A 26,456-nucleotide genomic window follows, 5' to 3' on the forward strand; every position below is an offset into this window, starting at 1 on the left:
TCGACATTATTAAATAGTGTTTTTAGATTAGTGGCTCTAAAATATTTCGCCCTGACATCCTGGTATCTGGGGCAATCAACGAGGGGCTCCTCTCTCTTCAGTACAAAAGAGTGCGTGATGTAGGTGTGGCCAATCCTAAGTCTGGACATGGTTGTGCTACCACGCCTTGTCAGACCCTTAGATGTGGGCCGCCACCTGACATCCGCCACAATCTGCCTGAGTTTACTGTGAGTCTCAGCCTCCCATCGGTTCTGCCACTCTCGATAGGTGGCAGAGGCAATACTTTGTCTCAGGTCCGAGTAGGGAATTTGGGTTCCTGACACCGCATGATTTAGGGCTCTCTTTGCTTCTCTGTCTGCGGCTTCGTTTCCCTCAATGCCAACATGGGAGGGGACCCAGATGAAGGTGACATCCCTACGGTTGGCTGTTATTTGGTCCAACAGCTTCAGGCTCTTATGTACCAATGGGATGTCAGTCTTCATCCGCCCCAAAGCTTGCAATGCAGATTTGGAGTCGGAGCAGATTATAAATTTACTCCTTTCTGATGCTTTTACGGCCATAAGTGCAAGCAATATTGCGTGCAATTCGGCCGTAAAGATGGAGCAGCCATCGGGGAGTCTACGGGAGATTGTTTTGTTCCGAAAGGAGCAGGCACACGCGACCTTTCCCTCCATTTTGGATCCGTCTGTGTAGATGGTGCCACAATCTCCGTAGCTCTCCTGCAGTTCCCTAAAGTGGACTTGTAGTATGCTTGGGTCTGTATTTTCTTTTTTGAAATTAAGGAGGGATAAATTTAATTTGGGTTTATTCATTAGCCAAGGAGGATTCTGAGGGGTTTCTATTTTAGAGATTTGGTCAATGGGTGGGGTTAAATTTTGGATGGGTTCTCTCATTCGAAGGCCCAACGGCTGTATGACGTTAGGCCTTCGATTGTATAATTCTACCTCTGTGGGGTTAAATATGGAGTCAAAAGCAGGGTTCGTGGGGTTGGATTTTAGCTTGACTATATACTGCATTGCAAGCTTTTTCATTCTTATATCCATGGGGAGTTCTCCAGCCTCCACATGGAGACTTGGGATAGGTGATGTACGAAACGCGCCGAGACAGAGACGCAGGGCAGCATTTTGTATTGGTTCCAGTATTTTTAGGTACGACTTCCTTGCTGCTCCATATATTATGGATCCGTAGTCTAGCTTGGATCGAATTAGACTCCGATAGAGCAGCAGCAAGGTATCTCTGTCAGCTCCCCAGTACGTATGGCTGAGTACTCTTAGTATGTTTAATGACTTTTGGCATTTCTTCTTAAGTTCCTTAATGTGGGGGAGAAAATTAAATTTGGAATCTAAGGTGAGGCCTAAAAATTTTGTAGTTTTCACGACAGGGATCTTCTTTTTGTGTATAAATAGTTCAGGGTCTGGGTGCAGTCCCCTTAGATTACAAAAATGCATACTAACTGTTTTGGAGTCTGAGAATTTGAAACCATTATAGTTTGCCCAACCCTGAATTTTGTTTAAACATAACTGTAATTTCCTTTCTAAGGTGTTCATGTTTTTCCCATAAGTAAGAATGACAAAGTCATCAACATACAAAGAGCACTCTATGCCAGGGGACAGCGCATTTATGATGCTATTTATTTTAATGTTGAACAGGGTGACTGACAGAATGCTGCCCTGGGGTACACCCATTTCCTGGTCATGAGTGTCAGAAGCGGAGTTGCCCACTCGAACCTGAAATTTTCGATCTTTCAGGAATTCCTCCACAAAACGGGGGATGTGTCCCTTAAGCCCCATAAGCGCCAGGTCACGTAGAATGCCATGTTTCCAGGTTGTGTCATAGGCCTTTTCTATATCGAAGAATACAGCTACTAGATGTTCTCTTCTGAGTAATGCATTTCTAATATAAGCTTCCAGCCTTACCAGGTGGTCAGTTGTTGTCCGCCCCTGCCGGAATCCGCACTGGTAGTTTGAGATCACTTTATTCCTTTCCAGGTACCAGACCAGCCTACTGTTAATCATTCTTTCCATGGTTTTGCAGATGCAGCTTGTTAGTGCTATTGGTCGATAGTTAGCTGTGTCAGAGCCGTCTCTTCCCGGTTTAGGTATCGGTATAACTGTGGCTTTCCTCCAGCTGTTTGGGAAAGCGCCTGTTTGCCACACACAGTTATAGACCCCTAGCAGGACTGCCAATGAGGGTTCGGGAAGGTGCTTGAGGAACTGGTAATGGATTTCGTCTTCTCCAGGCGCTGTGTCATGTGACTTGTCCAGCGATTCCCTCAGTTCCTCAAGCGAGAACGGTTTGTTGTAGTCTTCATTGTTCTCTGACCTGAAATCAATGGGGTGTCTTTCCTCCCTGGTTTTGACTTTTTGGAACTCTGGCGTGTAGTGTGCAGTGGATGATTTTTCTGCTATTGAGGATGCCAGGCAGTCAGCTATTTCTCTGGGGGACGTGACAGTTCGTCATTGGTTTTTCAAATGCCCTATTGCATTTGATTCTTTCCCTTTGATTCGCCTTACTGCCTTCCAAACCACTCTAGCAGAAGTTTTGGCATCCAGACTGCCGACAAAACTTCTCCAGGAATTCCTTTTGGCTGACCGTATGGTTTGTCTAGCCTTTGCTCTAGCTATCCTGAATAGCTTTAGGTTTTCCTGGGAAGGATTCTTTATAAATGCAGCCAGTCGTTTTTTCCTATCACCAATAGCACTTTTGCAAGCTGTATCAAACCATGGTTTGCTAGGCCGTTTTGGATTTGCAGAGGTTAGGGGTACAACTTTCCTGGCTATACTTAGTAGCTTGCTAGCAAAGGTATCAGCTGGGTTCTGTTCATGGAGGATATTTTCTGTGATATCCTCAGAGCATCTTTTTTGGAATTTTTCCCAATCGGCCTTATTCAGTTTCCACCGCTGAGGTCGTCCCAATGAAGGGAGATTGTTAGTAATGATGATTGGGAAGTGATCACTTCCCCGTAGATCATTGCTAACTGACCATTTAAAATCGTCCAGAAGTCCAGGGACGCATACGGTGAGGTCAATGCATGTGAATGATCCAGTTCCTGGGTGCAAGTAGGTCGGTGATGCATCATTAAGTATGCATAAATCATGTTGGAGGAAGATATCCTCCAGCATACGGCCTCTTGTGTCGGTATTGTTGGATCCCCACATGGTGTTATAGGCATTGAAATCCCCAAGGATTAAATAAGGCCGGGGGAGTTGTTTCAATAGGTCCTCCATGTCTGTTCGGTTTAATGGAGCGCCTGGTGGTAGATACAGGCTGCAGCAAGTGATAACCTTGTGAAGGGTTATCCTAGCTGCTACGGCCTGTAGTGTGGTCTGTAGTTCTACCCTCTCATGGGGGATGCTATCCTTCACAAGGATACAGACTCCACCTGATGCTCTCTCTGCATCCTCAACATTCTTGGTGTAAGCACGGTAGCTTCGGAAGCTGATGCAATCTTTCAGAAATGTTTCCTGTAAGCAGACAGCTACAGGAGTCTCAGAGTCCATCAGTAGCTGCATTTCCTCGTAATTGGCCTTGAGGCCTCTACAATTCCACTGTACAATTCTGGAATCCATGGCTTATTCTAGATGACCTACTAGGAGCTATTTGGCCTTGGGAGGCCCCCGGAGGGGTTTCCCTTTATTCCAGTGACCTTGGTATTTTTATTCTTGGGTTTGGATGGAGAGGAGGACAACCCCCTTTTGGGGGAAGTCTTTCTCTCTGGAGAGGGGAGATCCCTCTGGTTAGAGCGGAGGTTATTTCCTCCTCTCTCACCTCGGGCATCCTCTCCGCTTTGATTTCTCCCCTTAGGGAGTTGGTCAACCTCTAACTCGGTAGAGGTTGGGGTGTCTGGCTGGGTTCTCTGAGGAGAACCTGTGTCAGACATGATGTCTCCGGGTTCTCCCGGAGTATTGGTTTTGACATGCTGCTCAGTCTCCATGCTCTCATCAGCGAGCACAGAGAACCTGTTCTTTAGCATGACAACAGGGCTTTCTTGTTTCTTCAGAGGTGTGTTCTTTGGCGGTGTTTTCTTCTGAGTTGGGGGAGGAGGAGGGGGTGGTGGGGTCAATGTGTCCGTCTGTGTGGCTATGGATCTTCCTTTCTTAGCAACAGCCTGGGCGTAGGTCTTTGTCAAGCCGAATTGGCCCTTGGGTAGGGCCAGTACAGCCGATTTCGCCTGGCTAAAGGTACATCCGTTTCTTGCCTTGTACTCCTGCACGGCAACCTCCTGTTTCCACACAGGGCAGTCCTTGGAGTAGGCTGAGTGGCCAGCTTGACAGTTTGGGCATTTGAACTGGGCTGTGCAGCCCTTGTCCTCATGACCCTCTCCAGCACATCTGGCACACACAGTGTTCCTCTTGCAGACTGCCGCGCCGTGTCCATAACCCTGACACTTGAAGCACCTCATGGGGTTAGGTATGTAGGGCCTCACTGGAACTCGTAGGTATCCTGCCTTCACATACTCTGGCGGTGTCCTAGTTCTGAATGTGAGGATAATAGTGGCGGTTTTGACCTCCTCACCCTCCCTGCGCCAGTAGGTCACTAGAGCTGATTACACTTCTGCTGGTGTTCAGACTCTTGTGTGGCATGACTTCCACTTGGAGATCACAGAGTCTTCTGCATCTTAAAAGCCCATCAGAGTGTGTCTTGCTGTCTACTTCTACAAAGAGTTCCATTGTTTTGTGTAGCTTAGACACACTCTTGGGCTCTCCCACTACTGACTTGAGTCCCTTATAGATAATAAAAGGGCTCAACTTGGTCAGGCTTTTTCCCTCCTCTGTGCATCTAACCACCAGAAATGATGGCCAGGTGGCACAGCTTTTTGGGACCTCCTCTTTTTTATCGTCAATTCGTCGTTTCTTGCCCAGACATAGGTCTGGGGCAAGTAGTTTTGTGTGTGTTTTTTTGTCCATATATATTTTGGTTAATTCGGCACCTGTGCTCCCCACCCGCCATCGAGTCCAACAAGGGGACGGGCCATTCGGATGTCCAGAATGAGCCCGCCAGGGCTACACAGGTGCTATACTCAGTCAGCTGCTACATCGGACATGTGTCCGATACAGCAGCTCCCTGATTGACCCTCCAGCATAGGTCGACGACCTATGCTGGTAGCTCGGCATGACCAGCCGGTTGACCCAGAGCGGGCCATCTGGGTCTCAGGTCTAGGGGAACTTGGAGCCAAAGTATTGTGTTGTTGTGGCTTATCCTCAGATAGCCACCACTCAAACACCAGGATCTCTTTATCCCCCCTTACCCGTCGCAGTCCACGGCAAACGGACTGGTCTAGGACGTAGTGAGAATTTAAAGTTAAGGAGACAGTGTGATGATCAATGAAGGCAGACTTAGAAAAAGAGGAGGCAGACACAATGATAGAAAAGAAGTAGGGCACTTTTGAGCTCCAAAAGTGCTAAGGAAAGAGGAGCGCAGTTTAACGTCATGTCTCGGGACGAAATTTGGTTAGGCATCACTGGAATACACAGGCAGCTTTGTTAATAGAATGTGACCAGCCTTTGTTAATAGAATGTGACCAGCCTTTGTTAATAGAATGTGATCAGCCTTTGTTAATAGAATGTGATCAGCCTTTGTTAATAGAATGTGACCAGCCTTTGTTAATAGAATGTGACCAGCTAATTTATCACCAACCACGAAGGAGCACCATGGCATTTGTCTTTCAGTCTAAGTACCAGTATTCCAATAGACTTAATTTAAATTCAAGCAAAGTCAATCAACATTTAATTTTGTGAACACATTAAAACCCTTTAAAATTCAAACTTTTATCACTTGCCCAAGAATGGCAAATGCCATTCAGTCTAAAGAGCTTTAAATAAGAATTCCAACAGACTAAAAAATAAAAATTTAAGCTAATAACTTTTAATAAAACCATGTATCCAATAAATTATGTAGTCAATACAAATAAAACACAAAATCTCACACTAAGTATTAGCTCCAACAGAACAAACTCAGGCTACTAAAATTTGGATGGATTTATTTCCCTATTGGCCATCCAATCCACTGGACATCTTGAAGAGTCAATTAAGTTATTACTATCCAATCATAATCAGCTTGCTAAATGTGACTCATCAATGCTAACAATAAACTAATACCTTACTATCTGACAAAATAAAGCCTGCTATGTTGAATGACTTTCTATAAACACACAATTTGGTCAAAGATATTTTGAAACTAAGACACCTAAGTGATACTTCTTGTTATAAAACAGACAAACCTGTTGTAGGTTTACACAAACAATTCAATGAGCATACATTGTCACAGCTCTATTAGCACCGTAACTATTGCATTGTCATACAAACAGTATCACAGTTCTTTCTACACTGTCACAGCTCTCAAAACTATGTAGACACTTAAGACAAGTGAAAGCTTTGATATTTGTAACAAGAAGCCAAAACAATGTGGACAGTTGGAAATAAAGACCAAACAAAAAATTGCAAGTTTCATTATGCATTTCATACATATCTTCAGCAGAAACAAAACTTCAAGTACCGGTATTCATTAAAAAACTTTGCCTGCACCTGTTACCCCTAAAAAAATAAAATGACATTAAAAACACTAGAACTATAAAACCTTATGCACAACAGCCCAGATGGAGGCATAAAAATAGCTAAAATATCTATTAAAAAAAAAAAATCAATGTGAAGGTTCAAATTGGAATCTTAGTTTTTTAAAACCCTACTTTCATTTGTGATGAGACTTTCTTCTGGAATATCACCATTCTGCCTTGCTTTGGTTTAAAAAAAAATGATTAAAGCTTATTACCGGGGTATTTCTAAAAGTACATTTTTCCTTAACATATTTATTACCATCTAAAAACTGAGCAAGTGTAAATGCTCTCTTCCTTTGGTTTCACTGGGAGACAGTCCACTGTGTCCAACATCACAAGCAGAGGCTAATTCTTCCTAAACACATCACAAGCAGAGAATAATTCATCCTAAACACACCACAAGTAGAAGCTAATTCTTCCTAAACACATCACAAGCAGAGGCTAATTCATCCTAAACACATCACACACACAGGCTAATTCTTCCTAAACACATCACACACACACAGGCTAATTCTTCCTAATCACAAGCAGAGGCTAATTCATCCTAAACACATCACACACACAGGCTAATTCTTCCTAAACACATCACAAGCAGAGGCTAATTCTTCCTAAACACATCACAAGCAGAGGCTGGTTCATCCTAAACACATCACAAGTATAGGCTAATTTTAGCTAAACATTCAATTCACAATTCATCCATTTCTTACAGCTTACAAGAGACTATTTCTAGAACAAAAGATTTAAGTCCTAACAACATCATGTATGACTTGGCAAGTTTGACAATATGTCTTTGTATAAAATTTGTTTGATGACTATATACACCAGTCGATTGAAGATGGATCTGGACCTAACAAGAAATGTTTCTCACATCATGGCTAATTTCTCCTCAAGCCCTAAACGTATTAGAAGTTGTTCAATTTCTTCTCTATGTCTTGTCTCTAAAAGATTTCTTTCAGCAGTTTGTCTATCAGTAAGTTTTCTTAGCTCTCTTTCTCGTTTTTGTCGAAATTGTTCTGATTTTGAATTCTGATGATTTGTTGCTGATGCATTATGTCCAGCAGTGTTCACTGATGCAAAGTCATTGGCTACAGACCCTACAACTAATGTTGGAGAAATATTGGTTAATGATGATTCAGCAAAGCCAAGAGATGTTTTGGCTAATGATGATTCAGCAAAGCCAAGAGATGTTTTGGCTAATGATGATTCAGAATGTTCTGAAGTCAAGATGGCTGGTGCTAGTATATTAGCTGTTGCCTTTGATGTCAAAGAAAATCCTGGAGGTGGAGCTGGATATGCAGAGTGTCCAAGTCCATTGTTCACATCGGCACTGGCAGAAGTTATTCCCTGAAGACCAGGTGTGGTCACCTCCTGGTCATCAGAACGACTGATGCCACGTCCCAATAAACTAAATTTAGGTTGAGCTGAAATTTAAAAAAAAAAAGTTACATTCAATCACATAGGAAAGTACTCTATGAATGCTGGAACAGTTTATTCCACATTCTTTAAGAGAGCTCTTGAGAAAATCTTTGCCTACATGCTAAAATGAAAATGTGTATTTTGAGAGGCAAATGTGGAGTTTCCTTTGTCTTCTTCTAGCCAGCTTTTTGCTGCTGAGCTTTCAGCTCTTTTGCAGACTGTGCCAAGGAAAAATAGTGTGCTGTTTTCTTCAGTTGTTCAGCACTGCTGTACACGGTGTAGGTAATGTTGTGCTGTAGTGGAAATAGGGTTTTATTTTGTACAAAAAGATGCTACCGTACAAATGAAAAAGGGAAAAACTGCTTTTTCTGGCAAACCTAACAATAATTCCATGAACAAATTGCCACATCACTGAGTAGCAACTCTGTTCAGTGAGTAGACAATCTGTTCAGTGAGTAGACAATCTGTTCAGTGAGTAGACAATCTGTTCAGTGAGTAGTAACTCTGTTCAGTGAGTAGTAACTCTGTTCAGTGAGTAGTCAATTTGTTCAGTGAGTAGTCAATCTGTTCAGTGAGTAGTCAATCTGTTCAGTGAGTAGTCAATCTGTTCAATAAGTAGACAATTTGTTCAGTGAGTAGTCAATCTGTTCAGTGAGTAGACAATTTGTTCAGTGAGTAGTCAATCTGTTCAGTGAGTAGTCAATCTGTTCAGTGAGTAGTCAATCTGTTCAGTGAGTAGTCAATCTGTTCAATAAGTAGTCAATTTGTTCAGTGAGTAGTCAATCTGTTCAGTGAGTAGTCAATCTGTTCAATAAGTAGACAATTTGTTCAGTGAGTAGTCAATCTGTTCAGTGAGTAGACAATTTGTTCAGTGAGTAGTCAATCTGTTCAGTGAGTAGACAATTTGTTCAGTGAGTAGACAATCAGTTCAGTGAGTAGTCAATCTGTTCAGTGAGTAGTAACTCTGTTCAGTGAGTAGACAATCTGTTCAGTGAGTAGACAATTTGTTCAGTGAGTAGTCAATCTGTTCAGTGAGTAGTCAATCTGTTCAGTGAGTAGTCAATCTGTTCAGTGAGTAGTAACTCTGTTCAGTGAGTAGACAATTTGTTCAGTGAGTAGTCAATCTGTTCAGTGAGTAGTAACTCTGTTCAGTGAGTAGTAACTCTGTTCAGTGAGTAGACAATTTGTTCAGTGAGTAGTCAATCTGTTCAGTGAGTAGTAACTCTGTTCAGTGAGTAGACAATCTGTTCAGTGAGTAGACAATTTGTTCAGTGAGTAGTCAATCTGTTCAGTGAGTAGTCAATCTGTTCAGTGAGTAGACAATCAGTTCAGTGAGTAGTAACTCTGTTCAGTGAGTAGTCAATCTGTTCAGTGAGTAGTAACTCTGTTCAGTGAGTAGTCAATCTGTTCAGTGAGTAGACAATTTGTTCAGTGAGTAGTCAATCTGTTCAGTGAGTAGTCAATCTGTTCAGTGAGTAGTAACTCTGTTCAGTGAGTAGTAACTCTGTTCAGTGAGTAGACAATTTGTTCAGTGAGTAGTCAATCTGTTCAGTGAGTAGTAACTCTGTTCAGTGAGTAGACAATTTGTTCAGTGAGTAGACAATCAGTTCAGTGAGTAGACAATCTGTTCAGTGAGTAGTAACTCTGTTCAGTGAGTAGTAACTCTGTTCAGTGAGTAGTCAATCTGTTCAGTGAGTAGTAACTCTGTTCAGTGAGTAGTAACTCTGTTCAGTGAGTAGACAATTTGTTCAGTGAGTAGTCAATCTGTTCAGTGAGTAGACAATTTGTTCAGTGAGTAGACAATCAGTTCAGTGAGTAGTCAATCTGTTCAGTGAGTAGTAGCTCTGTTCAGTGAGTAGACAATCTGTTCAGTGAGTAGACAATCTGTTCAGTGAGTAGTCAATCTGTTCAGAGAGTAGTAACTCTGTTCAGTGAGTAGACAATCTGTTCAGTGAGTAGTAACTCTGTTCAGTGAGTAGACAATCTGTTCAGTGAGTAGTAACTCTGTTCAGTGAGTAGACAATTTGTTCAGTGAGTAGTCAATCTGTTCAGTGAGTAGACAATTTGTTCAGTGAGTAGTCAATCTGTTCAGTGAGTAGACAATTTGTTCAGTGAGTAGTCAATCTGTTCAGTGAGTAGTAACTCTGTTCAGTGAGTAGTCAATCTGTTCAGTGAGCAGTCAATCTGTTCAGTAAGTAGTCAATTTGTCCTCTTTAATCGCCAGTAATTTTAGTTTTGAAAAACTTTGCTCACGTGTAGCCCCACATATTACTATCATCAGACATATGCAAAGCAAGATGACACTATTCAGGACATAATCAAATATTTTTATGAAATCCAAGAGCTCAATGTCGTGGGTTGTATTTTTTGCTTTACCTTGTCTGCCCGGGATCCCCTGACACTCTATCAATGGGCTAACGTACAGTATTTAGCAAAAAGTGGTAGCGTAACAATTGTTTAATGTATGATAGTTCATACATAGCAATTAGAGGGGAAAAAAAAGTCAATATTAAGTACTACTTCAGTGAGCATGAATTATGTGCAAATGGATTCGTTGCCTTAACACAAAGGCACACCACAATGCCAGCGATAAAATAAGGGCGGCTCACACTGCCCACAACCAAATACTGCCCATACACAATGACCAAGTAAGGCCCTTACAAAGCCAATCGCATGCAAAGCAGTTGTCCAAAGCTTAAAAAACATTTCTCCTAGGTATGTGAAACTTATACAGATCAACACCAACAGCAAGAAAACTGTTCTTCAATTAATACCTGCACGACTAAACTAGAAGGAAACGAGAAGGCTGACACACTTGCCAATGTGTGGGAGAAAAAACACTCAATTGAACATTGCAATCTATCCAGAAGAAATGAAGAAACTAATAGTGAATAGAATAAACGAGAAAAGACAATGCTTATTATAAACTATCCCGATAAGACCAACATCTAATCTTTCAACTCAGAACTGGACATAACAGAATGAGACAACACATGTTCTGGAAGCTAAAAATCGACACTAGCTAAATATACCCTTGTGAAGTGTCACCAGAGAATGCTGACTAAGTCCTTCAAAACTGCATTCTTTATCATGAGGCCCAAACAAGAAACTGGCCCCCAAGACACCCCCAATAACAAAAGAAATGAAAGATTTGGAAACCACTCTACACACATAATGAGAACAAAGAAGAAGTCACAGTTAAAGATAATGTCAGTCCCATTCCTCCTTCTGTCTTATAGAGACAATGGATGAAACCATGCATCATGCCTCCATCTATATTTGTAAGTGAGATTCAATGGAAGCAGAAGCAATTCTTTTAAAACCAACTCAGTCTCTGGTTTGTCATAAATCACATTGCATAAAGTGTGGATTTGTCCTAAATCACTTTCCCTAAGTGTGTTTGTTTTTGTCCTAAATCACTTTCCGTAAGTGTGTTTGTTTTTGTCCTAAATCACTTTCCGTAAGTGTGTTTGTTTTTGTCCTAAATCACTTTGCATAATATGTGGTTTTGTCCTAAATCACTTTGCATAATATGTGGTTTTGTCCTAAATCACTTTGCATAATATGTGGTTTTGTCCTAAATCACTTTGCATAATATGTGGTTTTGTCCTAAATCACTTTGCATAATATGTGGTTTTGTCCTAAATCACTTTGCATGTGATACATCATAGCACATAAAGGTGTGGATGGTAAATAAACAAACCAATGCATGATTCATTGCTTAAAATGCAAGCAGAGCATTTCAGTGAAGAGCTCCACAACTGATTGAAATGTAACTGATGACCTGGCAGAATTCTTTGATGATTGTCAACAATAACTTTTCATTTTTTGCTTGGAGTGGTCTTAAAACTGATCTTATTATCATGACTTTTAATAAAATTTCACTTGCCATCCATCCATGTCCACTGAAGTATCCCCCCCCCCCTTGCTTGTGCATAATAAGGCATGAAAACTTGACTAAAGATAGAAAAGAGTATAATTTCACTGACTGTAATTCCTGACCAGTCTCTATGTCATTCTAGTGTGTGTCATGTGACATCCTAATATATACAACAAAGTGGAGAGGATTAGCAAAACCTCACAATGAAGAAACAAAATTTGGCATAAAATTGTACAAGAAATGAAACATTTCAGAGCAGAGTTGCCTTACTGTGACTTAAAACTCCACGTCCTGAGCCTCTCAGCAGCTCAACACTTGGCTCTGCTCCTCTGTGTTTCGTCCTACTATTAGCAGAGTAATCAAAGACTTCATGAGGTTGGCTCTGTTTTCTGTTGGCATAATTAGCTCCAGGAGGAACATATGGTTTGGTTACTTCCTCAGGGACACTATTAATAAACAAGAGTCTTGGTCTTCATTCATACAACAAAATAACAATGGACAAACAAAGAAACAAGCCTAATTCTTTCAATTTTCCATGTTTTGTTGAGTATAAAATAAATAATTCTGTTCAGTTTTAACTTGATCCTCAAATGGCGAAATGGGAGAAATAATGTGTAAAATTATCTCAGTGGACAAAGACCTATATATCTACATATCTCTAAATACTGATGGATTATTTTCCCTTTTTGGTATCAATTACCAGTAATTAATTAACATATTGGTTAATTCTTTTTATTTATTCACGTTTTGTTAGGTACAATAAAAATTGTGTAAAGATTCAACTTGATCTGAGAATGGATGTGAGAGAAAATAACATTAATTTAGTACCAGACAGAGTGAGTTGATATATACCAGACCGAGTGAGTTGATATATACCAGACCGAGTGAGTTGATATATACCAGACCGAGTGAGTTGATATATACCAGACAGAGTGAGTTGATATATACCAGACAGAGTGAGTTGATATATACCAGACAGAGTGAGTTGATATATACCAGACAGAGTGAGTTGATATATACCAGAGTGAGTTGATATAAGCTTTCTTATCTAACAATGAATTTCTCTCTGACACTGTTAAATAAAAATAAAGTTCAATAAATTTACAAAAATACATTTAAAATATTTTTTAAAGACAATGCTATGGATGTAACTGAAATTTGATGGCTTATCATGCTATAGTTTGATACAAACTAATAAAAATGTACTTTAAAAAACAAAACAAACTTACTCATGACTATTCTTGTTAAACAGTGCCTTGGTTTGAACACGTGGGGCTGTAAAAAGGACTAAAGTTTAGTTTCAAATAAAGTTTCACCAGACAATTTTGTCTTCATTTGACATGTTTAGGGATGGAAGAAAGTTGGTATTGGCCAGGTCAGTTGCCTGTACGCAGCTACACGCCTTTGTCCATACATTTCTTGATATTATAAAGTAATTCATGAAATGGTTTTGTTCAAATAGTCATTGGTGCCTGACACTGTAAGACAAAAACTTTGTTTCTTCAATCTTGTAGCCAAACAACAATGTTAGGTCCAATCGGCTTGTCTCTTACCAAACTACATTACTAGTGTTGAAAGAGTGCCACAAAGCTTTGGAAAAATTCAGTAGTGTTTGTGGAGTATTTTGTAACTAACAATAATCTGCCAGCTTCCTCCTCAGTTCTTGGGTCTCTCCTCATGTTTTAACCACATCTGCTTCCTCCTCAGTTCTTGGGTCTCTCCTCATCTTTTAACCACAACTGCTTGGTACCTGCTTCCTCATCTCTGTTGCATAATTTCTGACCCTTCCCCTTCTTTCCCTGTTCCAGGATTGTCTTTGGATGTTGGCTGCAGGCTTGCCAATGGTGTGGCCTTCCACCATTCCCCATTAGTGATCTTGTCTGGCCAGTGGATCATAAGGATCGTCCTGAGGCAGGTATTGAAGAAAACCTGGAATTTTTTCATGGTGATGACAGTTGTTCTGCAGGTCTCCATAAAGTAGTCAACTAAAAACATAATGGTAACAAAAATGAACTACTTTGAATCCTCCATCTTAGTTTCTCAGGTCTCCATCCAAACTGAAAGCATGATTTCTTTACTTAGGCACAATTTGTTCAATTTTTTTTAATTTCCATATTTTTGAATAAATTTTTAAATTTTAGGAACCAAAACAAAAATTGACTTAAGTCTGAATGTTGCGTGTCTGAGTTGAAGGACAAGACAAAAAGTGACTGACTAAAAAATATCCAAGTCAGATTATTTATTACAGTGACTAAAACTGAACTTGGAAATACAATAGATGCATCTTATTGCTTGAGCTATCACATTCCACTCAAAAGTGAACTCAATGGCTTAAACTTTTCAAGATCATTAAGTCATATTTTCTTTTTGGTTTATATTTTATTCTAGATTAATACAAGCAAATTTACACAAACTTTAATCTTTTTTTTTACTTTACTTTTTTTTACAAATAAGAATTATTCAAAACATAAAATAAACAAGGTTACAAAGACACAAACTCAAAATCGCCCCCGAAGTGGTCCATCGAGAATCTTCACCGGGATTCGAACACGGGACTTCTGGTTCCATGATTATTTAGTAGGACTACTAGATCTAGGCTAGCACTAAATCTAGATCTACATCTTATCATAGGAAGTTATAGCCATTGTTGCCATGTATAAGACCACAGTCACTTGACTTTTTATAAAGTAGGTCAGAGATTCGGAACTACCTCATTCATTTCACTATTGTTTACGTAATAAATAAATCTGCACCCCTAAGCTGTCAGAAAATACGTTATTGCCTTAATAATTAAAATTTTGTTCAAATTATCAATACATTTATAATATATATATTATAAATATATCTAGATCTGGGCTCTATTTAGTCTTATTTAGACTGTCAAGTGTAGGCCCCTATAATGAGGATATGTCAAAACTGCGCGCTATAAAAGTAGTTCGTTATTTTTTAAACTTATAACTTAAACGAAGTTCGTATCAAAATTATTTTTAAAAACAACATTTGAATCAGTATTCTATTCAATGAGTTATTTAATAAATGGAAAATAAATTTATAATGATCCATTGACACATTTACCATTGTGACCTTAGATGCAAATGTTTTTGTACCAATGCACGAATCTATGAATGAAGCTTGAATTATTAATCAAGAAGTCCATGACCTTTTTAAAAAACGTTACCTCCACTGAAGTTTTTCATTGAAAAGTGGTGTAATTTTTAAAAAAATCTGCTTGCATATATAATTTAAAAAATTATATTGTTCACTTTTGGAAAAGAAAAAGTAGCCGTTAAATCAGAACTTTGAAAGATCTAAAATATCATGATGTTCGATTTCCATTTTCTATTCTAGTTTCTGAGATCTAAACGGGACGGAGGGACAGACAGGCCACATAAAACTAATAGCGTCTTTTCCCCTTTTGGGGACCGCTAAAAATGAGTAAGTGTTCTGTGATTTTGAGAGCTGTTAGGGAAACCTGGTACCTGTTTTTACCAGCAGTCACAACAAGGTTGAGTTTATATATGTGGCTGTGTATAAATAAGATACATCAAATTACTTGAGCTTTTCCTCATTAATCATAAATTTTCTAATGCCTTTTTCCCCCCATACATCTTTTCCAGCATTAAGATTGCCTACTCTGACATCAATGTCCTGCTCAACCTAGTATGACATCAATGTCCTGCTCTTCCCTACTCTGACATTATTGTCTTGGAACAAAAAGGCCTTATATGGCAAAAAAATCCTACTTCCTATGCTTTAATGTGCAGCCACTATTATAAACATTTTTTTGAACTCAAACTTACAATTATCTTTTGTTTCTTGGTTTCCACAGCAACAGACTATTGGCAGCTTTCTTATTTACACAGAGAACCACTATTTGGTGATTACTATTCTGTCAGACATTTCTTCAATTCTAGTTTTTATTCTATTTAGTTTTCATCATTCAAATGGTTTCTACTTATTTTATTTTATTGACAGCTCCTGATACAATGTTCTCAGCTTTACTGGCTGTCACAATATCAAATAGAGAGACTAATTGCTTACACTTCTGGCAGCTTTTCAAAAGCATTCATTAAGATCTGGAAATTAGCCTCTTATATGGGACAAATAGTAAAGCCAGGGAGACAATTGATATTTATTTACTAGAGGTCTATGTTTTTTGTTTGACAACTCAGTCTGGTGCTACTAAAGTTGTTTTTATGTACCTGCTTCCCAGTCTTCTTCCAGCTCCTCAATATGATTGGTAATACCAGGACCATTAACAGCTCCAGTAAATGTCTGGTTTTGACTTGCTTGGTCTGAAATATAATTTAAATCTCATCCAATCAATGAAATGAAAATTAGTGTCATTTGTGTTTGCATTATGTCAATTAAGTGTCAGCAATCTACTAGCTTCTAGCCACAGCACTAACAACTAGCCACAAACATCTAGCTTGTAGCCACACAACAAGCCTTTCCTTTGTGGGACTAAATTGTAGAAAGTCCATAATTGCTCTAAAAAAACAACACTCAAATATTTTAATTGTCCATTTTATATGGAATATAGGAATCATAGCAAAATGTGTCCTTGAAGTGCATTTCTGGAGCTCCATATATTCTTTCTAAAAGTGTGATGGACTCTCTGGAGCTCCATATGTTTTTAAAAGACAACCATTTGAGCTTCTTTCCATTTTTTATTTGTTTTAACTGTGTGTTTGAGAAGGTGTACATTTGTTCAAGGCAAAACATTCTTTAAGACTTACATTGCATCTCACGATCAAATACTGAGCGGCTATCACAATGTTGCAAATGATAATATAATTCTGGTTCAGGGATGATGTGGGTCTTGTTAAATTTACAGGTAACTTTTCTGGAACCTTTATGATTCTGGATAACAAGAGAAACACATTGTTAAAGAAACATTGCAAGAAGCCTTTTCAAAAAGACCGCAATGCAGTCATGATAATAATATTCTCTTTATTATCTTTGAGGACAATTGTCTTACAATTGTGCATAACACAAAACAAAACATTAAAACAATTGAAAATAAAATATACATTCACTATACAGTCAAGTTGACACCAGAAAGTTGGATAGAACTGGAGGAAACAAAAGAGTAAATCAGCATAATGAAGTCCATCTATTCTTTGTTTGCAATTTGATAATTGACACACTGAAGCAGACTTTTAGTAACGCCGTGGTAATTTTGGTGATAAATATGTAGACATATAATGTAAATTAAATTAAATAGTCTTTCAAAACAGTAATACATGTTTTTAAAATTTGTATTTCTGCATTTTTTTGTGTAAACATTTTTACCGTATGATATTGAATCCTAGTTTGTTATGTCTTTATATGGTCACTTGATGTCCAATGTATTAATGTTATGAAGATTTAAATATTATTCATCAAGAATTTATTAAAAGGCTTTTCCTTCTGTGTGTGTGTGTGTTGTTTTTCTCTCTAATTAGTCAATGTTTTAACAAAAATTTGTGAGTAGATTGTCATTAGTTTGCTAATATTCGTTAGTGTGTAATGGAATTGTATAAATGAAATGTTAGTAAAACAATTGTAGACAAAATCTTTGTAAAAAAATATTTCACAACAATAATTATAAAGTAGTAGAAATAATAACACAAGCATTGGATTCTAAAGAGAAGAGTTGACATGTATTGCTTTCATTGGATTCTAAAGAGAAGAGTTGACATGTATTGCTTTCATTGGATTCTAAAGAGAAGAGTTGACATGTATTGCTTTCATTGGATTCTAAAGAGAAGAGTTGACATGTATTGCTTTCATTGGATTCTAAAGAGAAGAGTTGACATGTATTGCTTTCATTGGATTCTAAAGAGAAGAGTTGACATGTATTGCTTTTTATAGTTCATCCATCCTGGTTTGATGATGACCATTTTGGGCATTTAGGGAGCTGAGGGCTTTGCACTGGGGTTTTGTGCCTCAAGTGGCTGATGAGACCTATGTGATCTCAGAATGTTCCACTCAGTGTACTGAGTGTCATGGACACGTCAGATACCCTCTACCTGGTTTAGCTGGCCAGTCAAGGCTGTTTCCGAGGTGTGGCCGCTGCACATGCTACAGCAACTGGGAGCCACAGGTGAGAGTTTGGCTCAATCTTGGTCCCCACTCGGTACTCGGTTATAAGTAATGAAGTTAAGTTTCCACAATGACATGTAGCCTATTAAAGAAGACAGCTGGTTTCCCATTGTAACCTGTCAACAGGGATGAAGGTGGTGGGGAGTGTAGGTTATGTCAGGTCAGGACCCAACCTGCTGTAATGTGATACTAGCATGCTTGCTTGGAAGTGCAGATTGTAAGTACTATTGTTCTCTACCTGAAAATGTGCCCACGTCTCCTGAAATTTATGGGATAGGGGAGGTGCATCATTCATTTCCATTTATCATGTTCTCGGGTAGGAGTATCACTTGTTATAGTTAGCTTTATTTATTCATTAAAGATTTAAAATATTTTCTTCTTTTTTTTTAAGAAAGTGAAAACTTTTTTCTTTGGTCTTTTTTTGTTTTCTAAAACATCAACAAGACTGAACTTCAAAACGTCACTTACTGTTAACACATTAACTCATATTCTAGAATGTAGTTTTAGGATAAAGCACAATGTGATAGGAAGTTACCAACAGTTTTTTTTTACTTTTGATCAAGATGAACTCTTCATGTTATGTATAAAATGAAAAGATAAATTTAGCTTATCATTTTCTTCCCTTAAGATTTTTCAAATGAAAATGCCAATACAACAAAATATTTGTTTGCTTTTAAATATTTTCAGATATTTCTCTATTTGCTTAGGAGTTACAAATGACTTTTTAAAACCAGAACTAGGAGCTAAGATCTGGTTTGCATTCCATCTTTTTATGCAATAAAATACTCTAAGAGAAAAATAATTGAAAGCAATATATTGCAATGGAAATACAATGGAACCAATAGAAAACTATAAGAATTGATGGCAAGGCTGGAAGGACTATTCACAGCCTGAGAGATGAACTCCAATTGATGGCAAGGTTGGAAGGACTATTCACACAGCCTGAGAGATGAACTCCAATTGATGGCAAGGCTGGAAGGACTATTCACACAGCCCGAGAGATGAACTCCAATTGATGGCAAGGTTGGAAGGACTATTCACACAGCCTGAGAGATGAACTCCAATTGATGGCAAGGCTGGAAGGACTATTCACACAGCCTGAGAGATGAACTCCTATTGATGGCAAGGTTGGAAGGACTATTCACACAGCCTGAGAGATGAACTCCTATTGATGGCAAGGTTGGAAGGACTATTCACACAGCCTGAGAGATGAACTCCAATTGATGGCAAGGTTGGAAGGACTATTCACAGCCTGAGAGATGAACTCCAATTGATGGCAAGGTTGGAAGGACTATTCACACAGCCTGAGAGATGAACTCCAATTGATGGCAAGGTTGGAAGGACTATTCACACAGCCTGAGAGATGAACTCCAATTGATGGCAAGGTTGGAAGGACTATTCACACAGCCTGAGAGATGAACTCCAATTGATGGCAAGGTTGGAAGGACTATTCACACAGCCTGAGAGATGAACTCCAATTGATGGCAAGGTTGGAAGGACTATTCACACAGCCTGAGAGATGAACTCCAATTGATGGCAAGGCTGGAAGGACTATTCACACAGCCTGAGAGATGAACTCCAATTGATGGCAAGGCTGGAAGGACTATTCACACAGCCCGAGAGATGAACTCCAATTGATGGCAAGGTTGGAAGGACTATTCACACAGCCTGAGAGATGAACTCCAATTGATGGCAAGGTTGGAAGGACTATTCACACAGCCTGAGAGATGAACTCCAATTGATGGCAAGGTTGGAAGGACTATTCACACAGCCTGAGAGATGAACTCCAATTGATGGCAAGGCTGGAAGGACTATTCACAGAGCCTGAGAGATGAACTCCAATTGATGGCAAGGCTGGAAGGACTATTCACACAGCCTGAGAGATGAACTCCAATTGATGGCAAGGCTGGAAGGACTATTCACACAGCCTGAGAGATGAACTCCAATTGATGGCAAGGTTGGAAGGACTATTCACACAGCCTGAGAGATGAACTCCAATTGATGGCAAGGTTGGAAGGACTATTCACACAGCCTGAGAGATGAACTCCAATTGATGGCAAGGTTGGAAGGACTATTCACACAGCCTGAGAGATGAACTCCAATTGATGGCAAGGCTGGAAGGACTATTCACACAGCCTGAGAGATGAACTCCAATTGATGGCAAGGCTGGAAGGACTATTCACAGCCTTCTGCAAGTGTCACTTTGCTCATTGTATTTCTGCTTTTTTTTTTTTTTTTTAAATTTCAATTCAAATCCTAGGCATCAGGAAACATAGGAAGAGCTTTCTACAAAGATAATGACCACACCAAACAAACTGAACAGTTTTATTATCAATTTCCGATCCCGAAAAGAGCTTTCTACAATATTGAATTATCACCTAGCATAAAATCCCAAACACCCACCCCTATAAAATCATACCCTCTTTAAATGACCCATTTTAATTCACCTTAGTCAGACCCTATGACCACTACAGCCCAAGATAACCAACACTCTGAATGGCAGTGCTGAACAGACTCAGCAGCCTAGCAGAACTCCCAAAGATCAACATGCCAAAGGCAAGTACATTGAATATTGTAAATAGTTTTTTAACACATTAGCTTATAAAACATAAAGCCTTCACGTTTAAAAGGATTTCAATAAAATATTTTTAACAACTTCAAGATGACCTGCACATGGCCATTTTGTAGTCTATGATTTACAGTGGTGTTGCCAACTGGTATTATATTTTGAAGAAATCTTTGGCCCATTTAACAGAGGCTGCTGCAAGCATTGCTATTAACATATATATATTTAACATTCATCTTATCTTAGAAATTAAAGACCCATGTTGATCTAGTCATGCATATTAATTAGCTCTGCTAAGTCAATGTCTTTCCCGACTGATTCAGGCAAATTCGATCCATGATTTAAACTTAATAGAACCAGGAAAGAAAAAGCATCTGTACAAATTAACTGAGCATAGGTAACAATTAACTGACAAAAAATATACATATACCTACAACCCTTTTTTTTTTGGCTCAGTTAACACAGTTTACTCACATTTATTGTTAAAAAAAATATTGTTCTTTAATTTATTAAATGTATTGTGTTAAAAATCTGGCTAAGTTTTTGGTGATGCTATTACAAAAGAAAAAAAAAAAAAAGTCTTGAAAAATTATATTGTCAAATGGAAATGAAACATAACAGTGGGCTCTATTTTGAGTGAGAAACCTAACATTGTATTTTCTGTTACAATGCAATACGAGGTATGCTAATTAAACAGGCTACAGTACAAAAATACACAAAACAATTCAGTACATACATGTCAACAGTTTTTATTATTAATTATTGTAATAATTTAGTTCTTGTATGGTGCCCCAACAGACTAAGGGATAGGACAAGAAAGGTGAATAATTTATTCAAATTTCATTCAAAACTTATCAAAGATATAAGGTGATATGCAGAATTCAATCAAAGGGAGTGATTATATTTCTTTCAAAGTTACATAAATTCCTAATTTTATCACAAAAAAAAAATTAATTAATTTTTCTAAATATTTTAAGGAAGACTATACCTCTCTGCACTTAATGAGATGATTCTGTAGACTTTTTTTCTGTATAACATGCGCAGAATCATAGGGACAAATGACTGTGTCATCACCTCTGTTGGACGGCAACATGGCTGTTGAAAGAAGCTAATGAAGATCAAGGATATGTTTTATTGAAATACCACAAACATTTCTAATATACATGAATAATACCTATCACAGATACAATTTTCAATAAAAACTAAACCTAGAAAAAATAGACATTTTAATTTTTTAAAAAAAGGAATCATAATTACTTGCACCTGCAATATATTGTTGTAACCCTATTCGCGACGCAATAGGGTTAACTGTGTGTGATCAGGTGACATATGTGACACAGGCCAGTAATAAAGTTTAGCGTGCTATATCGAAGGGCAAGGGACAGTAGTGGCATGAACTTTGCACGTGAATAGAACCCAGGTTATAGTCATCTGATCATAAGCCTGCGTGGACTAGAGACACAGTGTGTGTAAGGCAGTGCAGTTCAAGAGAGGACAGCGATTAGACCAGGACTATTGGTCTGCTGACGAGATTAGAAGGAGAAACCATGATGGTAGTCGAGGAAGTCGATTGGAGGCTAAAGATGATTAGGAGAGAGAATCGTAACACTTGTGTCTTGAAGTGGGATTTCCTAAGGCTTCTGTAAAACTGCTAGATGAACTGATTCTGAAAGAACTGAAACGAGCTGAAATGGCGAGGACTGAAGTACTACAAAAGGAACAACGAAACTCTTAAAGAACATCTCCGGCAAGCCCTGGTGGATGAAGACGAAGATCCGAACATGTACATCTTTGAACTCAAACCCGATGTGGTAGAGGAAATAGTTATCTTCTTACAGTTTAGGGGTGCAGATTTATTTATTATGTAAACAGTAGTATCATGAACTTTGCACGTGAATAGAACCCGGGTTATGGTCATCTGATCATAAGCCTGTGTGGACCAGAGACACAGTGTGCGTAAGGCAGTGCAGTTCAAGAGAGGACAGCGAGTAGACTGGGACTGTTAGTCTGCCATGAAGTCGGTCCTGGTGGAGTCCTGAAGTGAATGTATGAGTCCAGGAAGAGCTAGAGACAGTAGAGTTTATTAGCTTAGTATAGTGATGTACAGCAGTGACTGTTAGATCTAGACTAGATTCTAGACGATGTAGAAAATAGATTTATTAATTTATAGATCTACTTAAATTAGGCTTAAAGTTAATAGTTTAATGTCTTAAAAAATAAATGTCTTATTATTAATAATTATTAAATAGGAATAGCCTTGACAAGGCTTGAATTATGTAGGGAGGTTAAATTCCGGAACTTCCGGTGCCCAAAAAAATGACGTAAAAACTTGAGACAAGAGTTTTCCTTACTGCTACATAGGTCTTTGTTTGAAATCGATTAAATGCTCACTATATATAAAGATATCATTGCTAAAAAGAGTGAATTCGATTACTTTTGATGATGGAGAACATTTTTGTCTTTGACAACTTTTTGAAAAAAAAAAAATGTATTTAAATATTTTGCATTGAAAGTATATACATTTTTTATTTTTGCTGATACTCATCACAGAAAAGTCGTACCCTCTTAATTTTTTTCCTGCTAATAGTACATGTCTGGCTATATTCCTACCAATTTTCAGATCTATCTATTGTCAACATCAAACACACTTGAAAAAAAAAATAATAACATTGACCTCAATGGACTTGTCAGGTTTTATTTTTTTTTTTATAGAAGATATTGTTTGTCACCAACAAATGAAATTATAATCTTGTAGCAGATATTATTAGCTACATATCTAGATACTTTTGAAAGATTTTTTACTTTGCAATTTTAAAAAAAAAAAACGCATTTGAAAAAAAATTGTTTCAGGCGATTTTGATCCCAATTTTTAAATATTTTGTTATTTCCTGCCATCACAACGCCGCCATTTTGTCCCAGCCTCTCTGACATTTCTTGTAGATCTAGACCCGATAATTTGTTTATTTCATCAATATTTACATTTTAAACAACTGAAGTTCATAAATATAAATGAAATCAGAATTGTGAGCTAGAAATTTACTACGAATACTAGATCTACTATTAAATTTCTTATTTAATAAGTAGATCTATCGTCTACTAAACTCAATTCCAATTTTTTAACTTTTGACCTTGGGGGTGTGTCTTGCCGGCTGAGCCAGCAACAAGCTCTCACTTCACTTTCTCCATGTCAACCAATGTTAGGTCAAAACGGCACAAAAAAGATCATAACTTTCTTAATGTTAAACATACAGTCATAATTTATACACCATTAGAAAGTTCTTTTATAGTATTGTAATGATGTACTAACGAAAAATTGTTTTTTCAAAGATAAATTTTATTTTCACTTCCCTAAATTATGAATAGGCATTCAATAGATACTAATTAGTAACTAATAGATAGAATAGTCAAAAGATCTATAGTAGATTCTTATATTAGGCACACCGTATTCGGGAACTAGGTCAAATTTTTATTTTATTTTTTTACTTGGTGACGGTTTAACTTACAAAAAAACTGAAAGCAGATTCTTATTCTGCAACTAAAGGACTATAAAAATAGCTATGTTTCTTTGAATTACCACTCATAGTCAAGATTTTATTTTAAAATAAATCAGGTCACTTCATGCTCCTATAATAAACGCAGTTTTTGTGCTTTCTCCTTTAGCGCACATCGAGCACTGTTAAGAAACACCACTATGTTATTGCTAATAAATTATATCTGTGTTAATTAAAAATTATTTAGATTGTATTAAAAGAAGTAGATTCACTTCTGCAATATGTATTTATAGTATATTGCCTCTCTCTCTCTCTAGATATATATATATGCCTACCTATATAATCTATGTGTAGAAACAGACAGAAATAAATCTATATAATTATAGATCTATAAATTAATTATTATAATTTAATAAAGATGATATTTTCAACTAGGCTACATGTATTCTCTGTCTCTTTCTTTTAATTCTCATTCAAGGACCCTCTTCTTTTCATAATTTGGATGTTCGTTTTGTTACACCTTAACATCCCCTCCCTCCCATAGATGCTTATAATTCTTTTCATGACTCTCTCCCCCTTCCCTCCACTGCCTGTATGATAGGTTGTGACACTACACGCTTAGTGTATACCTCTCCTCACCACAAGTGCTCGCCTGGCGTGATCACCTGCAGTGGGCATGGTCTCTGGCTTCAAATTAGCATTCATAAATTATATATTCTAGATATCTCGATCTAGGTCACATTTATTTATTGAAAAAAATCATAGATTTATTAATCCCAATAATATTTCTTATTACGATTTTGCCTTGTGCACTATAGGAGAATGTGTTTTATTCATTATTTTTCATAGAAACACCTCCTTTTTTAATTTTATTTAACAGCTAACAGTATGAATGTGATTGGAATGTCTTTCTAAAGATGTTTGGAAGCTTATTTCGATAGATCCACCAGCATACGATCAAACAGGCTCATAATATAGCCTTCATCCCTTATATGGGTATGAATTGCCGGGGGAGGTTTAAACAATAGCTTTACATACTTGGTTACCGAGAATCTAAAAAACTGCCATCTGCTTTGGAAAAGCGGAACAAAAATACAGGAACTTATCTAAAATTGGACATGCACTGTCCTGAAACATCGTTTTTAGCTCCAAACATAAAAACAAATTAATTATAAACAAAAAAAGCGACGTGTTTCTTAAAGGAGAATTCGATGAGCTGTGCCTAATATAAGAAGCTACTATATATGCCAATCTATGCTATCATCTAGGAATCTAGGTAAAAATAGGTTTGTTTGGATTTATTTTAATAAAAATTGTATAGATCTATATAGATCTAGATCTAATTTTATTGAGTTTATTGCCTAATATTAAATAAGCCATAAGCCTTATTATATTTATATAATATAAGCCTTATTATAAGGCCCTTATAAGTTGTAAGGCTAAGGCTAAGGCTAATTACCTAGACCTAGAGATCTGATAATTTGATAATGATATTATATTGATATATTATATAAAATATTATATATTATAATATATAGTTAATATAGATCTAGTATCATCTAAATCTGTGATCCCTGTCAGTACCGCATTTAGATCTAGATCTACTAATCTCGACTAGAATGATGAGTCTATAGATCTAGAGTCGATGTACTAGATCTAGATAGAATCTAGGATCTAAAATGTAAATCGTAGATTTAGATCTAGTACCTGTGACTTAAAGAACTTAAAAAAGAGATCTAAGTAAATTGAAATTGATGCAATAAAAATACCAAGAAAAACACATAGTACTTGTGTTATTTCGACAATTTGTATGTTAATAATATATCTTTAATTTAGATCAGGCATGTCAAACACGGCGTTCGGGGGCAGCATGCGGCCCGCGACCACTTTGCGTGCGGCCCGCTTAGCCACCTAAAAATTATCAAAATAATGTTGAACGCTGGAAAATAAGAGATGACAAGCTACTTGAATCGAAAAATAGTATTTGTTAAACTGAACAACGAGAATGAGTTTGCATTGAAAGCAATTTAAACTACATTTTGTCCAATTTAATTGCAGCCATGGCAAATCATTTAGTGAATGTGATTTTATGAAGGAGTATGTCGTTAAAGCCGAAGTAATTTGTCCTGAAAAGGTGAAAGCATTTAGGAAATAGCGTTCACTAGGAACACTGTGGCAGATACAATAAATGACATGTCAGTCAGATTACGTGAATAATTAAAGATTTTGAATTATTTCATTGGCTCTCCATGAGTCAACTGATGTAACGGGTGTTGCACAGTTGGCTATATTCATAAGGGCCTGTGATAGGAATTTTGAGATACATGAGGAGCTACTTGAGCTTTGTTCTATGCATAAAACCACAACAAGCGAGGATGGTTTTGAGAAATTAGAGGAGGTGATATTGCAGTACAATTTATCTTTGGTAAAGCTAGCTAGTCTAACAACGGATGGCGCACCAAC

At 37.7% G+C, this 26,456-nt stretch overlaps 1 protein-coding gene across 1 annotated transcript; it reads right to left on the minus strand.

Annotated features, from left to right (window-relative positions):
* Positions 1 to 5,843: 5,843 nt before the first annotated feature.
* LOC106051099 (uncharacterized) lies at positions 5,844 to 25,482 on the minus strand. The gene is made up of 7 exons (XM_056015529.1): positions 25,453 to 25,482; positions 21,491 to 21,597; positions 16,589 to 16,712; positions 16,052 to 16,144; positions 13,079 to 13,124; positions 12,120 to 12,295; positions 5,844 to 7,974 (listed from the first exon to the last, which is right to left on the minus strand). Exons 2-7 carry the CDS (start codon positions 21,593 to 21,595, stop codon positions 7,418 to 7,420), a joined length of 1,101 nt encoding a protein of 366 aa, XP_055871504.1. The 5' UTR covers positions 21,596 to 21,597; positions 25,453 to 25,482; the 3' UTR covers positions 5,844 to 7,417.
* Between the last annotated feature and the right edge of the window lie 974 nt (positions 25,483 to 26,456).

This window comes from Biomphalaria glabrata, chromosome 17, assembly GCF_947242115.1.
Source record: "Biomphalaria glabrata chromosome 17, xgBioGlab47.1, whole genome shotgun sequence".
Classification (NCBI taxonomy): Eukaryota; Metazoa; Mollusca; class Gastropoda; family Planorbidae; genus Biomphalaria; species Biomphalaria glabrata.